Source organism: Mauremys reevesii, linkage group 10 (genome assembly GCF_016161935.1).
Source record: "Mauremys reevesii isolate NIE-2019 linkage group 10, ASM1616193v1, whole genome shotgun sequence".
In the NCBI taxonomy this organism is placed as follows: domain Eukaryota; kingdom Metazoa; phylum Chordata; order Testudines; family Geoemydidae; genus Mauremys; species Mauremys reevesii.
The window spans coordinates 13021313-13045817 of record NC_052632.1 but is presented as its reverse complement, the minus strand read 5'-3'; the positions used below and the strand labels follow the sequence as shown (position 1 = coordinate 13045817).

The window sequence follows — 24505 nt, the reverse complement described above, 5'->3', positions numbered from 1 at the left end:
AACACACTATCCAAATTAAACTGTGGGTCCTAGAATCAGAGAATAACAGCCTAGGAACCTAACACTGGGGATGGGAGAGTGGAAAAGAAGGGTGTAATTTAGAAAGAGAAGCTGATCATCGACCAAGGTCAGGAAGAAATTTCCCCTATGGGTTGTATTGCAAAATCTGGGTGATTATCTGGTGTTTTATGCCTTCCTCTGAAGAATCCAGTGCTGGCCCTTCAGGCAGGCCTGTTCCGATGTGGAAAGAAAGGCTTCTGGGCGTATCCTGGTCCAATACAAAGCAGTAGGAGTGTGGTTGACTTCCGTGGGAGCAGGTTTGGGTACAACGTGGGTGAGCCTTGTGTCGCTATAGCCCAGATGCTGAAACTCTGCTCTCCTGCTTGCCCTGGGTGCCAGTGCTACTCCAGGACAGCCCAGTGGATATGGAAGGTCCACATCGCCTTGCAGGTCTACTGGTGTGACTCCCTTGATGACACTACAGATGTACAGGTGTAGCCGAGAAGAGCATTGTACCCAGTAATAGATCTGAAACTGTGGTGCCCGAGGCCAGATGCTTCTGGCATTTTCTTTAGGGCTATTTACTGCCCTGGCCCATGTAGCTGTATTCACTGACCACTGATCTGCACATTTATATTTATACACTGGTGGCTGAATTTCCCTATCCCTCCTTGAGGCTTCCCCCAGGTTTGTGAGAAGTGGGATGATTTGTGGTTATTGGTGCAGAGATGAGAGTAAAACACCATGTAGGATACTGCTGTGGCCTGACCCAGTAACTCATGGGTTTCCCAGAAGATCTCCCAGGGGTACCAGTGGTATTATACGACCGGTGCCCCAGTGCCCTGCCTTTACAGATCAGCGGTTTCCTTCCAGTCTGCGCTGCTGCTTCCATTGCCACCTTGTCCAGAAATATGTGTGCCGGTGACCCTGTCCTCGTTTCTCTGAAGGTTTTAAACCCAGAGCACCTGCCACAGCCCATGTGAAAAGAGACAAAGAAGGTGACAAGAACAGCAGAGGCAGCAAAAACAAAACAGAATACATTAAAAGGGAGATTGAGCTCTTCAAAGCCAATGCCTTTGATCCCAAAGCTGCCTGGTTAGCATTTAATTGCTAATGAAAGCCCCTCCCGAAGCCAGGAGGAGCAGAACCCTGGTTTTCTAGCCTCCAGTGTTGCATGGGCTGTTTTTCCCCCGGAGTTGTGAACCAAGTGAATATCAGACCTCAGTGACTCTTAATGCTGTAGGTAGTTTTCAGTAGCGACGGTCAAATAGAAAGCAACCCTTAAACAACTCCCCCAAGCCCTGTATCGGGACTCTAAGCACAGGGTTTGGTTCACAGTGGTTCTCAGGATTCTCCATGCATGTTCAGCTAACTACCGGGCAGGGTTTGGCAAAAACAGTTCTGAGTGACGTTTCACACTTTTTAGCAATTGTTGGACCAGAAATTCATAGCAGGGAACTTGTTACTTGCTGTTTTATTTTACAGGAGAATACCGAATAAACAAACTTGGTTCCCCAATCAAGGAGCAGAAACTAGATCGCGTGATTTATTAGACCAACCACGCACCACGAACTGTGCAATCGAACTGTTAGTGAACAGCTCTCGGGCTGGAAGGCTATTTGTTCAGACGGCTCGGTGAATTCTTACGGCTACTGGAAGTGTTGGGAAGTTCATGGACAACCTGGTGGCTTAAAACAAAAGCAAGCTACATTTCCTACAAGCATTGGCCCCGCATCTGAGCGGGCCCTTCAGAATGCAGAGCTCACATAGGGATAGAGAGCGAAGGGAGCTCTAAGGTACCTTTGTGCCTCCTGGTTTCTTGGCCCCACCAAGAGCCTCCCAGCCCCACTTAGAGCACAATCAGGAGAGGCTCTAAATTATTGCAGCTTCCCTCAGATACCTACAGGCTACATGGCCAGCCTGGAATACCTGGAACTCAGTGAGCTTCAGTCATGCACTCCACCCCCAAGTCACCTCTAGTATCAGCAGCTGCATGGTGGGATGCTCCATTATCCCGGCACCACCAGGGAAGCCCCTTTACACGACAGTTCCACTTTCCTAATGCCACCATAACAGCTTTAAGTAGCCACAGCGGGTGAGAGTATCAGAGTTCTAGGTCTCACCTTTCTCCCTGGTTCTCTGCTCTGGCTTTTGTCCTCTCCAGGGGCTATTGAGATACTTTTATTTGTGCTCTGGAATCAGAGGCGCCTGCCCTCCCCATGACTCAGTGAACTTTCATCTTTGTCTGTGCTTTCCTCCCTGAACGGGTGTGTGAAAGGCTGTCCGAAGCCCCCTCCCCATGCTGCTGTGTTGTAAGAACTCTGTCTCTCCTAGATCTACTAGGCTGAGATGGACTAGAGCCAGGGAAATAGTCTAGCCAGCAGACAGCCTTGGCTATCTGACAAAAAGGCCGATGCTCCCAGGCCCTCATCTATGTGGAAGAAGGGCTTCCGTCTGCCTCCACCTGCCCTGAGATCCTGCAAAGGCAGTGCCATCATTATTTATTTTTTATAACTCCCTTTAAAAGAACAAAATGACTGCAGCATATGAATGTATCCCAGACCCACTTTGCTCAGGTCAGGTCCTCTGCTATTTGAGCTGTAGCTTCCATTCTAATGACTGCCCCGTCTTACCTCGAGGACGCTGGCTGCTATGCTCTCAGATAGCCCTCTGAGCATTGTGTAGCAGGTGGGAGGTTAGAAAAGGACACTGGCAGATTTCTGTTTGCAAAATATTCCTAATCTGGAGTGCCCCATCTTACTTTGGTAGCTCTAAAGGTTCATCAGGAAAGCCAGTGACATGTTCTGTCATAACCTAGGGCCAAATGCTGCTCTCTAAGTTTCTGCTTCAGCAAATCACTTAAGGATGTGCTTAATAATAAGCATATGCTTAGGGTGACCAGACAGCAAATGTGAAAAATCAGGACATGGGGTGGAGGGTAATAGGAGCCTATATAAGAAAAAGACCCCCAAATCGGGAATGTCCCTATAAAATCTGGACGTCTGGTCACCCTACATATGCTTACATCAAGCCCTATTCAGTAATGCCTTTAAACCTGTGCTTAAAGTTAAGCGCATGCTTAAGTGCTTTGCTGAATCAGGACTAAAGACTAGCCCTGGGCGTATTCTGATTAAGCAGCAGAGGGGATCACCTCACTTACAGCTTTTGAAAGTTCATACGGCTGCAGAATTTGGGAAGAAACTAATCGGGGAAAATTGCTATCATCTACCATTTCTGTTCATCTGATGTGTACGTGGGGCTATCCCACATTACTGGTGGGCTAGAGAAAGTCCTGGGAAAGCAGGGGTTGTCCATTGTGCCCCATTCTGTGGTAGTCTGAGCTACACCCAGCTTGAGAACAAGAAGTAGAACTTCCACATTTCCGCTCTTACCCAGCCATGGTAGGATTCAATCCTAGGTGTTTTGAGAAGATTTCAGGCCTTTACGGTTTAAAAGGAGGGCAGGTAAGTAGGTCCCACTGTAACACTTGCCTCCTAAAAACTCCTACATACAATATAAAAGCTGCATCAGGCCACAGGCTTTTTTTAAGTGTACAGTAGTTTGATGCTTCTGAGGGATGGCCCTCGCTAGTTGTGCAGCCTGCTTCAGCCTCATTTATTGGCCAGCCCAGCTGTCTGTGAGAAGGCCAGGTGACCGTAGATGTCAGAACCTTGCACCTGGCTGAAGGGACCATCTTTAAGGGTGGAAGGAGGATCCAGTGCCCATTCAGTCTTTTGGCCTCTCTGCCACAAAGGGAACCATGTAGTGCCAGCTTTGGTGGGTTTGTGTCATGGACACCAGGCCTTCTAGGAACTGGACTGAAACCCACCAGCTCATTTCACGGTGACATCACTAAGCAGCAATTGGATGGAAATGTAACTTGCCCACTACCTACCCACCTAAGAACTACCGGACATGGGATTTTTAAAAACCCTGTGTCCTGGTGCAGCTTTTGTATTTTATGTAGGTGTTTTTAATTTATAAATGAGCCACCCCTTCTATTCTGAGTGGTGCCTTTTCCTCCTTCAGGCTAAGGAAAAGTTATCCTTGTCCCTTTCCCCTTCTGGGCTCTTCTGTTTGGTTCTATGGCTGTTCTGTGTGAATTGCTTAACATTTTGGTTTGATTATCTGTGGAAAATTAACACATCCACTCACTACTCGGGTCTGGTCTTCAAAGGAAGCAATAGATTGGGAGGGTGTTTTCTGAGGTTGGAGGAATGGGAGCTGGAATCAATAGCTTTTAGCAGACTCATAAATGTTTCATTTGTATTCCTCAGTTTGGTCAGGGGTGCTGGAACAATTTGTATTGTGGGGGTGCTGAGAGCCATTGAACCAAACTATAAACCCTGCATATAATGGAATCTGCTTCCAGTACTGCTAGTTTCAGCACCTCTGAGTTTGGTGCTGTAAAATTGTCACCAGAATCCACATTAACCCTTAGAAATTTGTACTAGCCCTGAGGTGGGTGTAGAATAAGCATCCTGATGATGCTAGAAACATTTCCCCTTGCAGCTCGGCTCAACCAGTTAATAATGTGATTTCCTGCCCAGTTCTGGAGCCCTGCATTGAAAATTGCCTCTGCTCACAAGTCAAATGGGTATTGCGGTCTCAGCCTGGGACCTTGGGGATATTTGCTAGGAGTCTGAGAATGTCAAAGATCCCACAGCTGCAGCGACTCTGCATTATTTACACTGTACTGTTTGGGGACTGGGAAGTCTAGGGAGGCTTCCCCAGGGCCTATAACTTGGCCCATTTACCCTGCAGAACGCCGTAAGGGAGGTGGGGAGAGGCAGAAAACACACAACTCAGAATTATTCCTATTTATTAGGATTTATTTATGTTTTGTTTGAGGCGTTGGCAAGTGTCTGGGCAGCTTGTGGTTGAGCCTGTGTCTGGCTTATCTGCAGCCAGGCTCTGTGAAGCATGGGAGCGTTGAACTGCTTCGGGTGTCTGGGATGTCAGTGTCTCAGCTTTGTGTTCTGTGGGGCTGCTAACCTGCCATTGGCCTCTGAGAGGTCACCGCCTCTCACCCAAGGTCAGTTATTCAGAATTCCTTGCTTGACTCCTGCCCTGTAAATCACGGGGTGTGCTATGCACTCTCCCTCTCATGAAGCCAGCAAAGCATGAGTACACGACCCACTTGTCATCCAGGGTTTGTTGACTCTTCTGACATGAGCTGCAGATTTGACTGTCTCCCCTGGGTTGGATATCTCAGAGCCTAGCAGCTGACTCGGAACCGTGAGCTCCATGAGCAGTGTTGAGACTGTACCCTGATCTAGCTGACTTGGTGGGGCAGGGACCTGTTGGCTTCATGATGAACAGAGATTTTATTAATTCAGTGTTTTTCCAACTCTTGCAATTCTTGGTGCTTTTTCTTAATGTCCCAACTGCTGGAATCGAGGGGTGTCATGAGAATCTCACTCTTCCTCCCTCTCCCCCCATGAAAGCTACGTTTCTAACCTTTGTAATTACAGAGAAAAGCTTGAAAATGTGAGCTGAGTGCATGCTCAAGGCTCATACAACTAGAAGGCAAATAAAAAGCTCCCCAAATCATTATTTTAAACCAACTTTTTTTTATGTTTCATGATTTTTAAAGAATCTCTTGATTTTGGGGCCTGACTTATGGTGTAACCTTGTCCCTAGCTAAAAAAGCAGAACAATAATGGCAGAGAGAGGTTTTTAGGGCGGAAGAGGTGAAAAAGGAAGAGCAGCTCTGGTATGGAAGTGAGGGGGTGGTCAGAGTTGGACACTGCTTTAAAGTAAACCGGCTTGCTTCTGAATGAGGTCTGCCTTCCCAAGAGCCTGACACTTGCCCACTTTGTTTCCGTCTTCACTCCCAGCAAAATCTAATTACTCTTCTTCAATCTATTTGCACTGCGTGCAGTCCTTACAGCCCTTACCAACTGTCTGGCAACCACTGTCAGACGCAGCCTGTGGGTATGCATTTAAAGAGCAAATATCCCTGTACTTTGGAGCGGTTTGAACCCAGATCTGCAGCTGACCTTTGCAACTTGGCCCCATTTCTATCTATTGTGTTTGGACTTATCTGCCTGCTCCCTAAACCCAGACTCTAGCTGTGTGTGTGTTTTGGTTTTTTGCAAAATGAAATAAAACAATGCTTGACTTTTGGTAAGACAGTGTCACTTTTTAATGTTTGTTACAAGCCCTTAATATCAGACACTGGTGGGGTGCTGTAGCAACAGGATGTTTGTAATGGGATGACATCAGGATGGCAGTTGTGGGGTTTTGTTTTGGGGCTTTGACCTATGAGCTGGTTGCTCAATGAGGTAAAGGGTGATGGGGGGAGGGGGTTATCAGACTGAAGCTGCATCTGTGTGGCTGCAGTCTTGTCTGTCTGTCTCTAAATCTCTTTTCCAAGCTGTATTCTTTAGCTCTTCTTATATTCTTTGCAACTGACAGACTGGCTTTTATGACTTACAATTTCTCTCTTAAACATGTTATTTTCCAGCAACGCTGATGGATGTGCCTTCTGCATTTACTTTGTAAATTATGGACTAAATTTTCCAGTCTTAGCCTCTGTTTTTTGTATGTTTACAAAATACAAATCACTCAGTGTACCAATTACCTGTTTTACACTTTCAGAATAGGATCACTTGCATAGTTGTGCCTGCGCACTGGATGCATGTGGAAAAATGCAGACTGACTGAAAATGCAGCCTTGGATATTTTAGGCCAAGCAACTTACCAGATTCCATCGTCTAAACTCAGTTTCTCTCCCCCAAAGGCCGTTGTGGGTATGTCTACACTGCAAAAAACCCAGCAGCAGCGAGTCTCAGAGCCTGGGTCAACTGACTTGGGTTTGCACTATGGGGCTAAAAAGAGCAGTGTAGACATTCTCACAGGCTGGAGTCCATGCTCTGAGCCCCATCCCCCTCACCGGGTCTCATAGTCTGGGTTCCAGCCCAAGCAGGAACATCAACACTGAGCTTTGTCATATTCCCTGAAACCTGCCTGTTCTACAAAGTAGATAAATCATGCGGAAGAGTCTGCTGGGATTCATCAGCCAGAAACTAGAATTAGAAGGGTTTTGCAAAGACTGTTGAAATCTTTGGTTCCCTCTAATAGCTAGATACCCCATAAATGAATACGGTTGCAATCGCCTTTTCTAAACCTGTAATAATCTCGCCACCAGAAGCCAACATGACATGAACTGAGCCAAGAACAGGCCAGAACCCTTTACCCTAAATAGACTGTTCTCTTTAAGAAGGAAAAATAAACATTGCGTGGTTTGTGTGTTTGCCCTCCAGGGGCTGTTGAGAAAATTTGCCATTTAGTTTGGGGCTTTGTTGCTGCATTTTGCTTATTCCTCGTTGATGCCAAAGTGCAGAATTCTCTGTTTCTGCCATGACTACCCAAAATTAAATTTTAGAAGAATAAGCGAGACGTTACAGGATGCTCTGTGGCTGGAATATCTGAGGGGTGCTGCAGGTCAGGACTCAGGAGCACTGGCAGAATTGGGAAGGAACCAGTGCTGGGACACCAGAGTAGGTTTGAGGTGTGTTGGCAGATCAGTAGGGAGAAGGAATTTAGCACAGCAGATGCCCACACTCTACTGCTGGCTCTAGCTAGTGCTGTCGGTTTCTCTCATCTATAAGCACCACTAATTCACTTATTTTCTGTTCACTCCTCAGCAGACCGCGCCACTGTCATCATGTCGGTCAGCGTCCACGAGAACCGTAAATCCCGAACGAGCACTGGCTCTATGAACATCTTGCTTTTCCACAAAACCTCCCACCCAGACTGCGTCCTGTCCCATCTCAACACCTTTCGGAAGCGCTGCGTGTTCACTGATGTCACCCTCTGGGCCGGGGACAGGTCCTTCCCATGCCATCGAGCTGTGCTGGCTGCTTCCAGCAGCTATTTCGAGGCCATGTTCAGCAATGGCCTGCGGGAGAGCCTGGATGATGAGGTGAATTTCCATGACAGCCTCCACCCAGAGGTGTTGGAGCTGCTGCTCGACTTTGCGTACTCCTCCCAGATCATCATCAATGAGGAGAACGCAGAGTCCCTGCTGGAGGCTGGGGACATGCTGCAGTTCCACGACGTCCGAGACGCAGCGGCCGAGTTCCTTGAGAAGAATCTCTACCCTTCCAACTGCCTGGGCATGATGCTGCTCTCGGATGTTCATCAGTGCCGCAGACTCTACGAGCTGTCCTGGAGGATGTGCCTGGTCAACTTTGAAACCGTGCACAAGAGCGAGGATTTCAACAACCTCTCCAAGGACACCCTGCTGGACCTGATCTCCAGTGACGAGCTGGAGATAGAGGACGAGGAGAAGGTCTTCAGGGCCATCATTCAGTGGGTGAAGTATGACTTGGACAAGCGGAAGGTGCATCTCCCAGAGCTGCTGAGGAACGTGCGTCTGGCCTTGTTGCCTTCCAAGTGCCTCAAGGAAGCCATGGCGTGCGAGGACCTGATCATGGCAGATGAGAGGAACAAGCTCATCATGGAGGAGGCCATGCACTGCAAGAAGAAGATCCTCCAGAATGACGGGGTGGTCACCAGCCCCTGTGCCAAGCCCCGCAAAGCCGGGCACACCTTGCTGATCCTGGGCGGGCAGACCTTTATGTGTGATAAGATCTACCAGGTGGATCAAAAGGCAAAAGAGATCATCCCCAAAGCAGACCTGCCAAGCCCAAGGAAAGAGTTTAGTGCCTGTGCCATTGGCTGCAAAGTCTATGTCACCGGCGGGCGGGGCTCAGAGAACGGGGTCTCCAAAGACGTCTGGGTGTATGACACCGTTCATGAGGAATGGTCCAAAGCTGCTCCCATGCTGATAGCTAGGTTTGGGCATGGCTCAGCTGAACTGGAGAACTGCCTCTACGTGGTCGGTGGGCACACTGCGGTGGCCGGTGTCTTTCCGGCGTCTCCCTCTGTTTCCTTGAAGCAGGTAGAGAAGTATGACCCTGTCTCCAACAAATGGACCATGGTGGCCCCTCTAAGGGATGGAGTCAGCAACGCTGCAGTCGTCAGTGCTAGGCTGAAGCTTTTTGTCTTTGGCGGGACCAGTATCTACCGGGACATGGTGTCCAAAGTTCAGTGCTACGATCCTGTTGTGAACCGGTGGGCGATCAAAGCAGAGTGCCCCCAACCTTGGCGCTACACTGCCGCCGCTGTTCTAGGCAGCCAGATTTTCATCATGGGCGGGGACACTGAATTCACAGCTGCATCCGCCTACCGCTTCGACTGTGAAACGAACCAGTGGACACGGATCGGGGACATGACTGCCAAGCGCATGTCATGCCACGCCTTGGCCTCGGGGAATAAGCTTTACGTGGTGGGGGGTTACTTTGGGACGCAGAGGTGTAAAACGCTGGATTGTTATGACCCTACCTCGGACACGTGGAACTGTATAACAACAGTGCCATACTCACTCATCCCCACGGCTTTCGTCAGCACATGGAAGCACTTGCCAGCTTGAGAGGCATTGGCTCAGGCCCAGAATTCAGGAGCTTAACCGGGTAAGATTATATATATATTTTAACATGCTACTTCACCTCCACCCTCTAAAATCTGCAGCCACACCCCATGTCAAGACAGCTGGATCTAGACTTGCTCCTGGGAAGCCAAGGTTTCCCTGCATTTACATTTGAAACAGAGAGGTGTGAACAGATAGAAGGCTGAGCAGGCCCAGGGCATTGTATGTTGATACCTCCCTGCTCTCATACCATAATTATTTCAAGCTGGCCCCTTCATTATCTTGGAGGCTTAGAGTGCAACTAGGGCAAGACAGAGAATATGTTCCAATCATGACTCTAATAGTACTGGTATTCAACACCTTCTGATAGGGTAGACGCTATGGTGATGAGCACTTAAGAAAGGCATAGATTGTCTGTCCCTGTGCTAGCATCTGGGTAAGTATTTCATGCTGATAGGTAGGTATTAAAATAACTTAACCCTTGGCATGCTGGGAGGGAGGGCATGGATGTCAGTGAAGAGTAAAAGAAATTATATTGTGTGTATCCTTCAGTGGCTAGGGCAGGAGAAGCGCAGAAGCCATGGCGCATTTCCAGGGATCAGATGTAGATTTGTCACCAGAGCGGTCCCCTATTAAATCGAAAACCACCAGACTCCTGTTTGGGAGGGAAGGGGATGTAATAACCCAAAGAAAAATGCATTTGCTGCGCTGCTGTGTGTGCATACAGGGATGGGCTGTGAAAGACGTTGATATTTGACCCCAGGTACATAAATTCTGAGGCTATTTTCCCCAGTTGGTCAGAGTAACAGGGAAAGCACTGTTTGAAATGAGGGGCAGTGGAAACTTGGACAGGAAGCCTGGCATCTGGCTCCCACCCACTCATCTACAGTGGGCCATTTGGCTGCTATGCCGATTGCAAGATTTTGGTCTATGGTTTAACCTTAAAATCACCAACCTGTATATATCGGCATCTGCTCAGTCTGTGCCAGGATGCAGTTCCCTGGTGAAAGGTGGCACTTCCTAAAATCCCTCCCATTGCATGTTGTGATCCAAGTATTGATCTGGGCATCACTTCCTGGGGAATGCTGCTGCCTTTGCAGCAAATCTAGCACCACTTCTGGCACTGACTGCACCGATTCCTCTACCACTGGGATGTCTGCATCCCTCCATGGGAGTTTGAAAGCCTGTTAAGAGCCAAATGAGAGAACCTGGAAGCATCTCCCGGGGTGGATGGGGGATTGGCAAATTTCCTCTATAGGGTTTTCATCCCAAGAAGGTGGATGAGGGACTCCAGAAAGGATCCTCATCTGCACTGAAATTCTCCTTTTATTTTGAAGTTCATTTTACACCTGGAGAGAAGAATGATGCCCAACCCCTGTAACGCCCTCTTGTTTCCCCTGACGCTTAGTGTCACAGACATGTCAGGGGGAAAATGCAACAGGGTGGTATTACAGCAGCCTTCCAGTGTTTCCCCTTCAACTTCTTCTGCCTGTACAGCTGGCATCAAAGGAGCTGCTGGCACCTTTGTGTTCGGTTTGCCCCGCTGCCTGCTTTTCATAGACATTTGGTGCAGGATGGAAAAAGCACCCAAAACACTGAGCTGCTGTAGGATTCTGAGACGTGTCTGGCTTCGACCCGGCTGCACCATTTTGTAGGGCACAGCAAGGATGTGAGGGGTTAACATGGGATTGTACTGTGCATTCCCTGCACTGAATGATAATGGCTTTTCCAAATACCCTCTCCTCCCCTCCTCACGGGTTGCCTAGCATCTGTCGCGGTGGCTCAGTAATCTAATGAACTGCCACTCGGCTATTAAATATCACAGCAAAGAGTATGAGGACTCCATCATTTTCAGCTCGGGGCAATGGGGCCTCCCCTCAAGAGCCATCCTAGAGCTGAAAATGAATTTTCTCACTGAGCTGGTGAACAGTAAACCGCCATGCCAGCCACCCAAGTGGGAATGGGGCTAGGGATTGCATTGGGTAGACTGTGATGCTTCATCTACTGAATTCAGTTTTGCTCAAGTCTCTGGATCTCTGCAAGGGATAGGGAGTTTATGCCCTGCATGCGCCAAACCCACTAACAAGGGCAGATTTTTTTTTTAAATTAAATTTAAAACTTTCTAGACAGAACCATTTTTAGGTTTAAACATTCCCCAGTTGTCTGCAGTCTCCAGCTAGTGCATGAAAACCAGGAAGTGAAAATGACTAGCACGGTCACATTATTCAAGATGAGTGATCTGCAAAGAGCTACTGTAAATTCAGTGTAGAGAATTCAAGGTTTTTGGCTAACCTCTGATGGGTTATTAGTAACCCAAAGAAATAAGACATTTAAAAGCGCAGGCGTGCTAACCAGGTGTCCCTGTCCCTGGTATAGTTTAGCTTTTTCATCCCATTATTTTTTAAACTAATTGGTTGTTGTGTCCTCTGGCCTGGGTTTCTGACAGCTCCTTAAATCAAAGCACTCTGAGCGTCGAGAGTGAAGCCCATACTGGAAAAGGTTTGCCCTGCATGTGTACCCCACAGTGCATCAGCTGTACACTTTGCCCTGACCTATATTGGGCCCTGGGAAAACACTGGGAAGGGTGCTCTGGGAGTTGGTCTCTAATTTGGTTGATCCAAAATGCTGTTAGGAATCTGGAAAAGACGTCTCCAGGACATTACATGTATTGGTCCATATTCCCCCTGCAAACGTTGGGGGGGTTCATGGGAGTCAGTTGTAGCTTCCTGAATATGGGATTCTATGCTGTCCCCAGCCCCAGTGTAGCTTAGGACAGCTGGGGTGTAAAGTAAGCCAGCTGGCTGTGGCCCCCAAGGACCATCCACCAAGCAGGGACAGCCAGAATGCAGCATTCTTCCACTGAACCCCCTCTGAATTCCTCCCTCTCCCTGATCCACGCTCTGCACTGGGAGAAGCAGAGTGTGGCTGGGGGTGATGAGGGGCTGGTTATTCTGGCTCACTGGGGAGTGCAAGGAAGAGCCAGCTGCATTCCACTCCCTTTGCTCCGCAGGAGCAGGATAGGCCAGAGAATCTGACCCATTCTCTCTGGAAAGCTCTGTTCAGAGGCACTTCCTGTTTTCCCGTCGTGGGAAGAACCTGCCACCCATAGACTTTTAATCCTTTTGACCGGATGGAGTGTTTTGGCCCAGTCACCTCTCTGCTGTACTTCATAGCAGGGGTTTGATTGCTACTGCCCTTTATGCTGTCCCATGGACCAGAGTTCTCAGTAAGAAGCAACTACCCCCTGGTCATTCTCTCTCCACCCTGGTACATACCAAACCAAAGGCTAAGCCGTGTTTGTCCTTTAGAGGCCAAATAGAACTTCTGCCATCTTTGGCTGCTAACTCTTATTTGTCTAGAAGGTTTCCCTGTGATCCTGGTGGGAGTCCTAAGGATTTTCCCACAATCCATCCTTGCAGTCACCCCCACTCTGAGCAAGGAAAGCATAGCAAGGAGTCCATCAATACCACCTCTTATTCATCTAGAGCAGTGTTTCCCAAACTTGGGACACCGCTTGTGTAGGGAAAGCCCCTGGCGGACCAGGCCGGTTTGTTTACCTGCTGTGTCCGCAGGTCTGGCCAATCGCAGCTCCCACTGGCCGCGGTTCGCCGCTCCAGGCCAATGGGAGCTGCTAGAAGCAGCGCGGGCTGAGGGATGTACTGGCCACTGCTTCCAGCAGCTCCCATTGGCCTGCAACGGCGAACCACAGCCAGTGGTAGCCACGATCGGCTGGACGTGCGGACGCAGCAGGTAAACAAACCGGCTCGGCCCACCAGGGGCTTTCCCTACACAAGCGGCGTCCCAAGTTTGGGAAACACTGCTCTAGAGGGGTGATTTTGAGTGACCCTATAGGGACACAATGTGCTTTCTCCACTGTCAAACACAGTTGATCCAGGGGTGTGAGACCAAGCCCAGAAATCAAACCCAGGGGTTTGTAAAGCACAAGCACCAGGCTTTTTAACCACGTGTTAAGAGCTGGAAGGTGCCGACACAAGAATGGGAGTTTTTTCAAAGGGAAGTTAGGCATCTAATGCACAGTGGGACTTGGGTACCTAATGGTCCTTTATACCTTTGAATAGGTCCCTGAAAAAGCCGGGCCCAAAAGCTCCAACCCTGCTTTAATTTAAAACATAACAAACCTAACAACAATGAATTGCTTCCTGCAGAAGGCTTGGCCTCCAGTATGGCCATGTTTAAGCCCCAGGTGGTTGGCATCAGCCTACCTTTCAACGAGGATCTCAGTGACCCCTTCAAGAATACAGTGTGACATTAATTTAGTGCTGATCGCAAGCTGTAATTCCAGGGATCAACCATGATTAGCAGCTTAAAAAGCAAAAACCTAATCTCTCCCGCCACACAGCCCTCCAGCTGATTTGTGTGCCTCCAAGGGTCAGTGACCCATGAAATAATAGACTTTTGTCAGTGCTGTGCGGGGAGGAGCTATATAGGCATGGGAATCAACCCTCCTCCCATTTAGTGTCTCAGATGAGTTTTAATCAAGTACTTCTTTTAAGACCAAACTCTCACCTTTCGTCCTCCTCCTCCCCCGCAATTATATTTATGGAAACTTTCTGTATTAAACACACCGATTAAGAGAACATAAAATTAGTTTAGCCAACTTTTGGCACTTCTACAGGAATCAGATCATGACTAGCAGAATCAATGCAAAGAGGCAAATGCAAACTCCAAAAACCTCCAGTATAAATGCAAATCAGGAGCTGGGTTAACCGCTTAATAGAAATGTGCTGTAATAGAAATGAAGCTCAAGCTGAGCAGTCAACATTGAACAAACGCAACACCAAATAAGGAGAACTTTGCTCCTCTCTCAGTGGGTAACACCGAAAGGAGAGAATGTATAGGAACAGGAGTCTCTCTCTCTCCAATTGATCTGTCCTATGTGAGGAGCCCTCAGGGTGGTATCTAAGTACCAATTCCAAAGCTATGCTATAGTTTAATGGATCTCGGTCATAAGACAAGCATTTATAAAATATCATTTACTGTTCGTCCCTTCTGGTCTCTCTCTGCTGGGGGCAATGAAACAACTTAGTCGGTTTCATCTTCTGGTGAACATAAGAACATAAGAACGGCCGTACCGGGTCAGACCAAAGGTCCATCTAGCCCAGTATCTATCTACCGACAGTGGCCAATGCCAGGTGCCCCAGAGGGAGTGAACCTAACAGGTAATGATCAAGTGATCTCTCTCCTGCCATCCATCTCCATCCTTTGACAAACAGAGGCTAGGGACACCATTCCTTACCCATCCTGGCTAATAGCCATTTATGGACTTCACCACCATGAATTATCCAGTTCTCTTTTAAACACTGTTATAGTCCTCGCTTTCACAACCTCCGGTAAGGAGTTCCACTGGTTCACTGTGCGCTGTGTGAAGAAGAACTTCCTTTTATTTGTTTTAATCCTGCTGCCTATTAATTTCATTTGGTGACCCCTGAATAAGTAAATAACGTTTCCTTATCCACTTTCTCCACACCACTCATGATTTTATAGACCTCTATCATATCCCCCCTTAGTCTCCTCTTTTCCAAGCTGAAGAGTCCTAGGTGAAGCCGATTGTAGTTCCTTGTTAATGGACATTGCTGGGTTTGCACGCTGGCTCTTTTAGACTGACCTATTTGAACTCTTTGGGCCTCTAGAAACCACAGTTCAAAAACGTGCAAAAGCTCAATAAAAGTTGCCCATGGCATGGCTACACGGGGTCAATTTAAAAAATGGACCGTTCCTAAACTACTGTAGCTAACTCCCTCTCTGGGCAAGGCCTTAATGTAGTTTTACAGCAGCTGAGCATTTTGTAATTACTAAAGTAACCAAGTCACAGATAATTTTTGCCAGTGTCTCCCGGAGAAATTAATTTGCCTCCATTGGATTGCAAAGGCAGGACAAGCAGTGGCTGCAGCTTGCTGCCGCTTTACAAGCAGATGTTTGTCTCTGAAGCCTATTTTCTGGCAGAGTCAGAAGGGAGTGGTTGGTCTGCAGAGCCAGGTATATGAAAATCAAGCTTTTCCTAAGCCTGGGTTTGAGTAGACAAACACCTGTTTCGTTCATTCCATGCAGAACCTGAGATCTGGCCCCAGGCTATATGTATGAGCCCCTTGGAAACTGGTGTGGTTGGTTTTTTAAGAGCTGGTTGGTGGGAAAATGGGAATTATTTCCCCCCCCTCCGAAAAATTCCCACTTTTCTTCCATTTTTTGCTCCAGTGTAATTTTGCTGTTTGTTTCCAGACCAGGCCTCCCAGTCTTTATCTGTTGTGAGTTGAGAATGCAGAGCCTCCAGTCTCAGGGTACAATCTAGACCAATATTTCCCAAACTTGGGACACCGCTTGTGCAGGGAAAGCCCCTGGTGGGCCGGGCCAGTTTGTTTACCTGTCGCGTCCGCAGATCCGACCGATCGCGGCTCCAACTGGCTGCGGTTCGCTGCTCCAGGCCAATGGGAGCTGCTGGAAGTGGCGCGGGCCGAGGGACGTCCTGGCCGCCACTTCCAGCAGCTCCCATTGGCCTGGAGCAGCGAACCGCAGCCAGTTGGAGCCGCGATCGGTCGGACCTGCGGATGCGACAGGTAAACAAACTGGCCCGGCCCGCCAGGGGCTTTCCCTGCGCAAGCGGTGTCCCACGTTTGGGAAACACTGCTCTAGACTAACGAGTATCTGGGCCACCTCTGCTGTGTGACCTGGGATGCCCTTTGCAGTGCTTTGCTGCTGTAGCCTCCAGCCTGGACGGCTCACAAACAGCCTGGAGCGTGCAAATCACTCCCAGCAATGTCTGTGTGTGTGCTGCAGCCAGCCAGCTACACCTATTGCTCTTACCAGCCTTGCTTATACTGCAGCCTTAGATTTCCCCCAGAAATGTATGTCCTGCACTGGCCTAGCCCTCTCCTGGACAGTACAAGTTTACATAAAGTCTCTTAGCTGTTTAATAGAAATAATATGCACCCAACTGGCCACCCCAAATGGAGTTTCCCAAATGCTTCATATAAAACAAGTTTATTTTCTTGTAACCATTTCTAACTTACATGCCTCATTACTTGTACTCACCTAACCGTAGTTCATAAAGTTAAAACACAACTGGTACCTAACTTAACAAACTATATCAGATTCTCACCACATGACTTCAGCAGTCTTACTGGCCAAACTTTTTAGGTCAGGACCCCTTCTCTCAGAGTTCAACAAATGCTTCGTTGGTCACTTCTGGTGCCGTGAATGCAATGGGCAGGAGGAGAGAGAGGAGTCGTCTTGGGGTGTTTGTTCCTCCTTTTTATAGTATCAGTCCCGCCCTCCTTGAAAAACATTTCCAGCTGAGACAAAAAGTCTCTATGGAAGGATGTTCCCTGCTGCTCTTTCCTCACCTGGTTTGAGCATCCTTTGTTTCCCTTCCTGCTTGAAGACTCTATGTATTGCGTAAATGCAAATTTAGCAGAGCACACATTTCTTTGTTTGAGACAGACCCTGTCCGTCAACCTCAGTGTGGAACATGTATTACCACCCCCCTATAACTTCACATACAATGTTGCCCCATACATTTTATCAGGACAAGCAAATTATGTGTTTTCAGATGATAACGCACAAGGCATATGTAGTACAGAGATTATTGCAATAGCGTGCGGGGTGTGGACCCGGATACATTCCGTCACGTCCCCCACCCCATTTCCATCAAGGGCAGGGCTGTCATTACATCAATGGCCCCGTAATGGGATGCAGTGAAGCAGGAATTACAAAGGCTGACAATACAAAGCCTTTTGAGATTCTCCAGACAAGCGAGAGAGTGGAGCCCATCATCTCCCTTGGGGATTCATTAGGCCTAGACGTGATCCCCCAGGAGTGGGAGGGATATATTCATGGCTGTGGTAGATGAGTGACCTGGGTATTAATGAGTTTTCTCTTTCTTATTTCCTCCCTAGATGCCACTGTCAAATTCATCTCTCTTTCTCTCTGCTGGAGCCTGCACAGTGACCGAATGCTACCAGCTACTGCCCCCACCCAAAGCCTGCAAAGGGGCCTTTGCAGCCCTTCCCTGGCTCAGGGCACGGGAAAAGGGCTGGCCTGAGAATGAAGCCGCGCCATTCGGGCTGGGAGGGGAAGCAGCTAGTGTTGGTGTGGAGGCCTGTTGTGTCAGGGCCGTTTTCCATCGGGGCTCTCGTTTGTGGGAGCGGGGAGGGAGGGGGATTGGTTTTAATATGGTAAGAAAGATGAAGTATCCATCAACGCTGCATTAAGCCTTTTGAGATGCAGGAGATGGATGTTGCTGCCGCTACCTAAGGAGGCACAAGCGTGAATTAAACAGAGCGCAGTGGGCGCGCCGGGCCTGTCCTGCCACCTGATTCCTATGGAGTTTATGCTAGGACCCCAGCAGGGTTTTTCGGCGGTCCTAGGAGCACACAGCACAGTAACCCAACTAGGTGCTTTTTGTACTGGGGCACGCTACACTTTTTAAAAGCGGTTAATTTTGCAACGTGCTATATGTCGGTGATCCTGGGTCTTTAGGACACTTCAAAGTGATCCAAACAGCAGGGGAGTGTGAGACGGGTGGCTGTTGCCAGTGGGGCGAGGATCGGAGAATCCGACTCTGGGCTCTGCACAGACTGGAATGGTAGCAGAGAGCCAGCCCCATGCATCGATCCTCCTGCATGACCCAAGTACCTGCTCCCGTTCCCAGGCAGGGACTCTGGCTGCTGAAACTTAAATCAGTAGTCCTTTGATGTTACTAAAAAAATTCCAGGAGGCCGACACCCCAGGCAGCCGGGTAACGTGCGGGAAGAAGGCAGGGATCCGATGTGCACATCAGAACATTCTCCTTCCGCATTCTACTGCAGTCTGTCTGAGGCCTGGCAGCTCCCTTCCCACAGCAGCTGGGGAGAGGCGTTGTACACCTGTCAACGTGTCAGGATCTGGGTTAATTATGTTGCAAAGGGCTGACGTAAAGCTGGATGACACTCGCTGCACATTCAGAGCAGGTCTCTGAGCTGCCACTCTGCACTTTTACATCCCTTAAATCCTGGGTGTGTAGGAGGGAAGGGGAGTTTATCAGCAAATGAACAGGACCACAGAATTTACCATATCAGGTCTGATCTTCAGTCCATTGAGAAGGGTGTCCTGCCTCAACAGTGCCTAATACATGATGCTTCAAAGGTAAAGCATCACACAATTGGCAAGGTGAATTATAGGAGGGGAGTATTGGTAAAGAATCCATTCCCTACGCTCTACTGGCACACCCTGATGCCTGTGGTTACTGTACCCTGATCCCAGCCTGCAGAGCTGCCACAGTTGTTGGTCATAAATTACCCATAAGCAGCTCTGAAGTTTCAGTGGCTGATCTCCACAGGCCAGGGTTGTCAACTTGGCGGTGGGCTCTGCCTGCATTTTGTTTTACATGAAGGACCCATTAATTCTGAGTGACCCCCCCTTGTTCTCATCATGGATTAGGGCTCTTTGATAACTGTTTACAGCATGGACTACAATTTCTTCCATACCTAGGCTGACCACTGCTGGCCGCAGGCCTGGCGGCTCCAGCAGGCCTTTGCGTACTCTGAGTTTTCAGTAGATTAGCTTAAGCTGCAGCCCAGCCAGCCAAATAGTGCAATGTACTGGAAACCCTTGACCTGGCTTCAAACACAGATGCCTTTCAGGAGGGAAGAGCTCCCTTCCCTGTAAAGATGAGCACACACTTTTCACACAGCCGCCTCACTAATGGACTGAATTGTTGATTGATTTAAATGTTGTTTCTCCCCCCAATGTTTGAGAATTTTAATAAAACAGTTTGGGAAGCCATGTGGAGCGGGAGGGAGGCTGTGTGAGTTTTCTTTCCCAAACAAATGGGCTTTATGACTAAAAACGGTTCTTAGTATAGTTGGCACCGAGCGGTGCCTCAGCCCTACGCAGTTCAACTAGCCTCACAACCGTAGCGAGCTGTAATTCTTGCTACTTTACAGTTGGGGAAACTGAGGTACCATGTTAGGGATCGAGTCCAAGGTCAAGGCAATGAGTCAGTGGCAGGAATGGAAATAAAGTTCTGTGAGCTGGGGCTGTACTAACCTCTCAAGAGACTAAGATGCGCACACACCTCACAGCTCTCCTGCCACTGCCTGCAGGTCAGAGATCAGGGAGAGCAATAAGGGCCAAGAATGAAAACCTCAGAGCCCTACGCTGGCCTCAGAGGAGTAAAGTGTCGAACGGGCTTTGGGGGCCAGCCCACGTTACAGCACGGGGGGGCTGGGGAATTGGTGGTGTTAATGAGGATGAGAGGAATGTTGAATGACCACTGTAGCTCTACACCGGGGTGGGCAAACTACGGCCCACCAGCCATTTTAAGCCATTCCTTGAGCTCCCACCGGGGTGGGGGGTCTGGGGCGTACCCCGCTCCAGCTGGGGTGCAGGGTCCGGGGGGGGGGGCAATGTCACGTGGCTCCCAGAAGCCACAGCATGGCCTCTCTCTGGCACCTACGCACTCCAATGGCCTGTTCCAGCGCTGCAATGGGGGCGGGGGGGGCCTGTGGACAAGCCACTGTGCAGAGCCACCTGGCCATGCCTCCATGCAGGAGCCAGAGAAGGGACATGCCACTGCTTCCTGCACCCCTGAGCCTCTCCCCACACCTCAACCCCCTGCCCCAGCCCTGATCCCCCTCCTGCCCTCTGAACCCCTTGATCCCAGCCCATAGCGCCTTCCTGCACCCCAAATCTCTCAGCCCCAGCCCCACTCCAGAGCCTGCATCCCCAGCCAGCGACCTTAAACCCCTCCCACCCCACACACACACGCACATCCAGCCAGGGGCCCCTTCCCACACCCTGAATGCCTCATTTCTGGCCTCACCCTGAGCCTACACCCCCCAATCAGAGCCCGCACTCCAACCCCAATTTTGTGAGCATCCATGGCCCGCCATACAATTTCTATTCCCAGATGTGGCCCTCGGGCCAAAAAGTTTGGCCACCCCTGCTCTAGACTGTCATAGGGAAAGGTTAATGGTGCTACTCTGACTGGCTTTCCTGCTTTTCTCTGTAGGTTCTTAGCCGGCCCTCATGACTGGAGTAGGTCAATCTCCTTTCGCTCCTCACACACCCCAGGGTCAGGATTGTGGTGAGGCGGTCGCTCTAGTTGAGGAATTTTGTGAGTTGGTTTCCATTACAGGCGCATCCAACAATGCAGCACTGTGTGGACAGATGCTGTGCTACCACTGCTAGATCGGGTGGTTCAAGCACTTAACTGAGACCGAAAAGACATGAGTTCAAGTCCTGGCTCAACTACAGAGTCTGTGAGTGACGCTGGACAAGGCTGCAGGAGTTAGGTACCTAAATACCTTTGAGGAGCTGAGCCTGAGTGGCTCTGTGCCTCAGTTTCCCATGGGTAAAATGGGACTAATAGCACTGCCCTACATCACAGGGGGCTGTGAGGATAAACACACTCATACGTGTGAGATACTAAGCTACTGGGGTGTGGGCGTCCATACAGCTGGCTAACAAAAGAGCCCCTTGGAAGCCCAGCTCACTGTCTTCAGCAATAAGGCTACACAATTCCCATTACACTACAGAGTAGAAATCCCCATTCATGTTTGTGAGCTCGCATGTTACCCGTGGCACTTTAAAAACAAGGGTGGGGGGGATTCGAGAGTTGATCGTTTTGATCAAAGCAAAACAAAAGAAGTGCCCCTTTGTCTTTATTCTTGCTCTGGCATGAAAGGCGATTCAAAAGTGAGCTCCAGTGGCTGTGACAGCTGCAACCTGTTGCTAGGGGATTACATGTGATGCCAGCCACAAAAGAGTCTTGGTTAAAAGCAGCAAAAGGAGACCAGTAAGTAAAATAGGGGTGGGGGGGTGAACCCTTTAGAAAACAATAGCTAATGCTACAACGGCACTGAAATTGGGGAGGGGAAGGAGCATGAAAGTGCTCTTTGTAAAATGCCTTTCATCTCTAGCTCACCAAACGACGGGCGACCGTTTTCAGACACCAAAAATGATCCTCTCCTCCTGCTCCCCACTGACTGGCATTCCCAGGGCGTTTCCGTGCCAACTGTCATTTTTGTATCTAAGTACAAGGACCAACATCCTAGGCCGCAGTGACAGCAACTGAAGCCGGAAGAGTCTCGTGCCATTGATTAGACCGGGTTTGCTGTTCCCGGCCAATGGGGGATGCAGGAAGCAGCGATCAGCACATCCCTTGGCCTGCGCTGCTCCCCGCAGCCTCCATTGGCCTGGGACAGTGAACCGCGGACAGTGGGATCCGCAATTGGCCAAACCTGTGGACGCTGCATGTAAACAAACCGGCCTGGCCCACCAGCATCTTTCCCTGGCAGGCTGCGGGCCAAAGGTTGCCGATCCCTGGATTAGACAGAACTACACTCTCTTTTTGTCAGGTAGGAGTGGGAGGAATTGGGGCCAACATCACACAACTGCCAGCAGAATGGTTGAGCGGGGCCTCAAATCTCTTTTACTTCTAGTCCACACTGGCTTTGTTGGAGAGGCTGTATGGGAACACACCGGGGCTGAGTCAGGCGGGAAAGCGATTGGAAGGCAGGCTTCTGAAGTACTGCATTGCATCAAGGGCTCTGCTTATTTCCCTTCTCTCCTGACAATCTCTTTTCTTTCTACTTCACCACCTCTTAATAACGTCATCGGCTGTTGTGCAAACCCTAGCCCAGCAAAGGGTGACCTACTTAATAATTTCTTGCTGACTTCCTAATTAAAATCACAAGATCGGAGCCCAGCAAATCCATTTGGAGTTTGTCAGCTGAATAACAAACCTGATTAGATGGAAGAAAGCTTGGCTTTCGTTCACTCGACACGCGGACGCCTCACTTCCTTCCCCTGGCGCGTGCAACAGCGCCAGCTATTTGATTTTCCCCAACATCATGAGACTAAGGAGCGTATCTTGAGATTTCCCCAGGAACTTGTTGACGGGGAAGGAGATGTTCCTTGGGGAGGTGCAGTCGCACTTGTATTGGCTTCCTGCCATTACAACTGCTCCTGACAGGTCTGACTTCCTCTTTGGATCATTAAATTCAGCGATCACATTGCTGTAGCTTAAAATTCTGGCGGGCTGGGGAAGTCCTGCATCAGGCGGAGCCCTTCACACCTGGGGCTGGAGGAGCAGCTCTCTAGGGGTGAATGCATTGGGCCAGACCTGCACTTCTCCCCACTTCAGCTTCTGATCTAGTCACATTCTAAGAAGAATCTGACCTGGGTCACTACATGGGTGAGAGAAGCCAAACAAGCTCTCGTTCATTTGGAACTGCCTCCAAATGACTAGCCACAGTGTGGGACTAGGAGCCAGCGTGCTGCTGGGCGTGGTGGCCTTCAGATGAGCTGCAAAGTGGGCCCTGAGCTCTTGTGTTCATTAAAAATCCTGCAGCAGTTTAGCCAGGCCGCAGGCGCTAACACAGCTTGCAGAGGTGCCCATTATTAGGTCGCTACATTCGACTACATAATGACGCTCCAGCTGTTGTAGCTGGGAAAACTCTCCATTTTTTTTCCTCTCCTAAAATTACTGTGCATTATTACGGCCACCCCAGATGGGGCTATAGCACACTGGTGAGTGAGTGAGCCCTGGCTGTGCAGGCTGGGCTCCATTGGGCTGGACGGCGCTCTAGTAAATACATTTTTTTTGCCTATTCTTTTGTTGTCGCTCTCTTTCTCCACACACACACAACAGCTGAAACACAAAGTGGCAGCAGACCCTGCAGCAAGCCAGGAGAGTCCTTTATATTTGCAGATGCCGTACACAGAAAACGATGCCTTCCTGTCAGAGCCACGGAGGTATGTGGGTGGGGGTTTTGAGGGGGTCTTCATGGATGGCTGAGATGCCAAATGTCCAATTAGTTTTCTCCCTGGAGAGCATCCCCATCTCCGACGGGAACAATGCAATTTGGGATTGCAGCAGTCTTAGGAGCAGACAACGGCGTGTCCCTTCGGCATAGGGTGACCAGATGTCCCGATTTTATAGGGACAGCCCTGATTTTTGGGGCTTTGTTTATATATGTGCTATTACCCCACACTCTGTCCTGATTTTTCTCACTTGCTGTCTGGTCACCCTACTTCAGCAAAGATGCTGAGCTGGACCTAGCCCAAAAATACATTTGCAAAAATTAGGGGGCAAATTCAAGTTGGGAGGGGGAATCCTCCTTTGGGGTCTAAATAGCAATGGAAACCAAACGTGACTGCTTGATTGTCTCACTCTCAGCCCAGCAGTGTTTGGCCATGCTGGAGGGGCAGCGCCTACGCAGGAGGGGGTAACTCTGCTGAGCCCCCGCAACACAAAGACCCTTCTCTCGGCCAAGCAGCAGTTTTACCAGGCTATGAAGGGACTCCCCCACCCCCCGCATCCCTTCTTTCTGAGCACGTGGCAATGAAGCTGGGGGAAAGGGGAAGTAGGGGAAATGTTAGCAGGGTCGTGTCTCATGTGTGTTCCTGGGCCAGAGCCTCAAAGTGGAAACGCACTGCTCTGTCATCAAAAGACAGCACGCAAAGGGCACGCGTGCTATTTTCGAAGGGCCTACATATAAACACCACATAGGACTCTTGTGCTCCCTCTGCTGGCTGTGCAGCTCACAGACACTGATCCTAGGGCCCTGCTGGCTGTTTCCTTAGCAACGAGGGATGCTGCAGGCAGGCAGAGTGGTGGGGAAGATCTTTACAGTGAGGCCAGCATACGTCTAGGGCGGTATAGCCAAGCTTGCGAATCTCAGCCCTTGCCGTCACACCAAACGAGGTCCTTTGTGCAATCCGACCCTCTTGCTCCAGTTCCACTCAGACGACACTGACCTCTTTTTCATAACGAAAAATACCAGGAAAATCCCTCTAGTTTCTGAAAAGCTGACGGCTGACTTGCTAGGAAATGCTTGGTCAGCACGCCCCACAGGCTTCAGTCGCTAGTCATTTGATTTCCATATGGCTGTGACCTCAGAGCAGATTGATCTTACTTTAACCCTGTGTGATCAGCACCCACCTGGCAGTATTGGGTGGCGAACTGACATTCTGCCAGGTGGCTGCAAGTCAGCATTATAGCAAACCCTAGAATATGAAAAGAAAATTAGATTAAATTCAACTCTGTGCTGCCCAGGCACCCAGTGCC

General features: G+C 49.4%; 1 protein-coding gene across 8 annotated transcripts in view; it reads left to right on the top strand.

The window, feature by feature from the left end:
- Nucleotides 1–19734, top strand: part of KLHL25 (kelch like family member 25) — a 30928-nt gene extending 11194 nt beyond the window's left edge. For 3 of the 8 annotated variants that reach the window (XM_039490176.1, XM_039490172.1, XM_039490170.1), the window contains exons 2-3: nt 7652–9481; nt 17349–19734. In XM_039490176.1, coding sequence (XP_039346110.1) covers nt 7672–9441 — 1770 coding nt within the window. In that variant the 5' untranslated portion in view covers nt 7652–7671 and the 3' untranslated portion in view covers nt 9442–9481; nt 17349–19734. Of the gene's footprint in view, nt 1–5014; nt 5036–6209; nt 6288–7651; nt 9482–17348 lie in introns of those variants that run through there. The other 5 variants (XM_039490178.1, XM_039490171.1, XM_039490174.1 and 2 more) reach the window with 4 other exon arrangements.
- Nucleotides 19735–24505: the final 4771 nt, after the last annotated feature.